The sequence below is a fragment of the Nicotiana tabacum genome, chromosome 7, assembly GCF_000715075.1.
Source record: "Nicotiana tabacum cultivar K326 chromosome 7, ASM71507v2, whole genome shotgun sequence".
Lineage (NCBI taxonomy): Eukaryota > Viridiplantae > Streptophyta > Magnoliopsida > Solanales > Solanaceae > Nicotiana > Nicotiana tabacum.
In genome coordinates, this window is record NC_134086.1 from 118,639,963 (window position 1) to 118,642,144 (window position 2,182).

The following is a 2,182-nucleotide window of genomic DNA, read 5'->3' on the forward strand; positions in this document are numbered from 1 at the left end:
GATGCAGAGAAAATGACAGAGAAGATGAAAAAGTAGAAAGATTAATTACACCTGATTTGCATGCGAGGACGATACAGATATTGAGGAGCACGTGAAACTTGCCTCTGAAATTTTCGCTCTCAAATTTTTCGCTCTAAATGAATAAAACAAGAATTGGAAATTTAAGAATTGAAGAAAGGATAAAACTATCTTTTCACAACAATTTTAATAAAATAGTGATTATTTTTATTGAGCATTAAAATTAGTTGATAAAATTAAAAACTTAATGGCTACCGCACGCCATTTTTACACATTAATTTACGACAGTAACAACCTTTTTTAACAAGTGACATAATCTTACACTGAATCAACTCTTTTATTAATTTGATCTTACACTTACAGAAAAACAATCTATTACACTGATCATATTTTTCGTACGACATTAAATTACATACAGAAAATGGATACATGACATAAGTTTCATTCACAGAAACTAAATTAACTCACAACAACAAAGGCGATGGGGAAAAAACAAAAGATCTTAAACAAAATATCACATGTGCACTTGTTTACATTGCAGCTTTAGTAGCTTTAATATCTTCAGCGGCATTCCCTTCCTCAGAAATACTAATCACCTTAGCCTCTTTCTTCTCCTCAGCCAATTTTGGAACAGTAATCTTCAACACCCCATTTTCCATATGAGCTTTAATGTGTTCCAAATCAGCATTTTTAGGAAGCCTAAATTGTCTCCAGAACTTTCCAGAAGTTCTCTCAGCTCTGTGCCATTTTTCACCTTCAACTTCCTCCTCTGTTTTCCTTTCCCCACTAATTCTCAACACTCTGTTTTCTTCAACCTCTACTTTAATATCCTCCTTTCTCATCCCCGGAATGTCAAGAGAAATTATATGTTCTTTTGCTGTTTCTTTCCAATCTGAACGAGCTAAAGCGATTGTTTGATCAATTCCTTTAGGAATTGTAAGTGGGGTTTGTTCAAGAATTTTAAAAGGGTCATCTTGTGGGAACATTAAGTCCCAGATTGGACGTGTATATGGCATTAAAGCTTCGGTTTGTGATGGAAGAAGAGTTGTCATCATCATTGTTAAAACAAGAAAAGTCATGCCACCAACTTTTGCTATTTCCATTTCTTGATAATGCTGTAACGTGAAAGGAAGGTTGCTATAGGGGGAAGTATAAGTATTGACTAGTTTGAGAATGTGTTTTGAGTGATAATTGTCGTCCTGCTGGTTAATGGGATTGTAGAATTTGGAGCTTATATAGATGTTGGAACAGAGGCAGAGGATGGTTCAGGACAAATCTTCTACAAGTTTCTGGAGAAAGAATTTGCATTGAGAGTCGTTAATTCAGTGGTAGACGCTCTGGAACATTCAAGAGGCCGGGAGAAGCAAGAAAAAGAAGAGCTGTAGTCACCTCACCAATAATCTCGCGCCACGTGTGCTCAATCCGTGTTTATATGATTAATTAATGAATTCTTAAAATTTAAATTTGAGCAATTTTAGAGTTGTAGTCACCTGACAAATAATAACGTGTCCGTTCAAGTTGAATTATTTTAGGTCCTTTTATATTTAAAATCATCGACTAACACTATGTTTGGATCATTATTACCCATCGTTTTATAATAATTATATTGTATTGTATTGTATTGTATCGTATTGTATTGTTTTATGGATATAACGTTTGAATAGATTGTATCGTTTTCTGTTGTTAAATAACATTTTATTATTTAATTTGACTGTATCGTACTGTACTGTTACTGAAAAGTTCACTAAAACACCCTCAATTATTTTAAATAAAATTTATCAAGAATTACACATAAAAATAATTTAAGACAACCTCTTTCTACTACTTTATGATTAATTACATAGCTCGAAAACAAGAGCAAAAACCTGGAAAAAAAAAGTTAACTAATATTAGCTGTCACACCTCCTTTTTGCGCGCCCGCCCCGAAGGGTTAAATGCGCGAGGGAGTTTTTCCAATTTAAGTGACAATATTCGAAATGGGATTATTTATTTAATTCAGAGTCGCCAATTGGGAAAGGTTTGGCTTTTGGTGTCCCAAGTCACCGGTTTATCTTGAATCCCAAATCGAGGAAATTTTCGACTTTCCAAATGAAGTCTGTAAACCAAAAATTCTAAGTAAGGAATTCTGTTGACCCGAGGGAAGGTGTTAGGCACCCTCGAATCC

The 2,182-nt window shown here is 34.2% G+C and overlaps 1 protein-coding gene across 1 annotated transcript; it reads right to left on the reverse strand.

The window, feature by feature from the left end:
• Positions 1-336: 336 nt before the first annotated feature.
• LOC107798260 (18.1 kDa class I heat shock protein-like) lies at positions 337-1,304 on the reverse strand. The gene has a single exon (XM_016621232.2). It carries the CDS (start codon positions 1,119-1,121, stop codon positions 549-551), a length of 573 nt encoding a protein of 190 aa, XP_016476718.1. The 5' UTR covers positions 1,122-1,304; the 3' UTR covers positions 337-548.
• Positions 1,305-2,182: the final 878 nt, after the last annotated feature.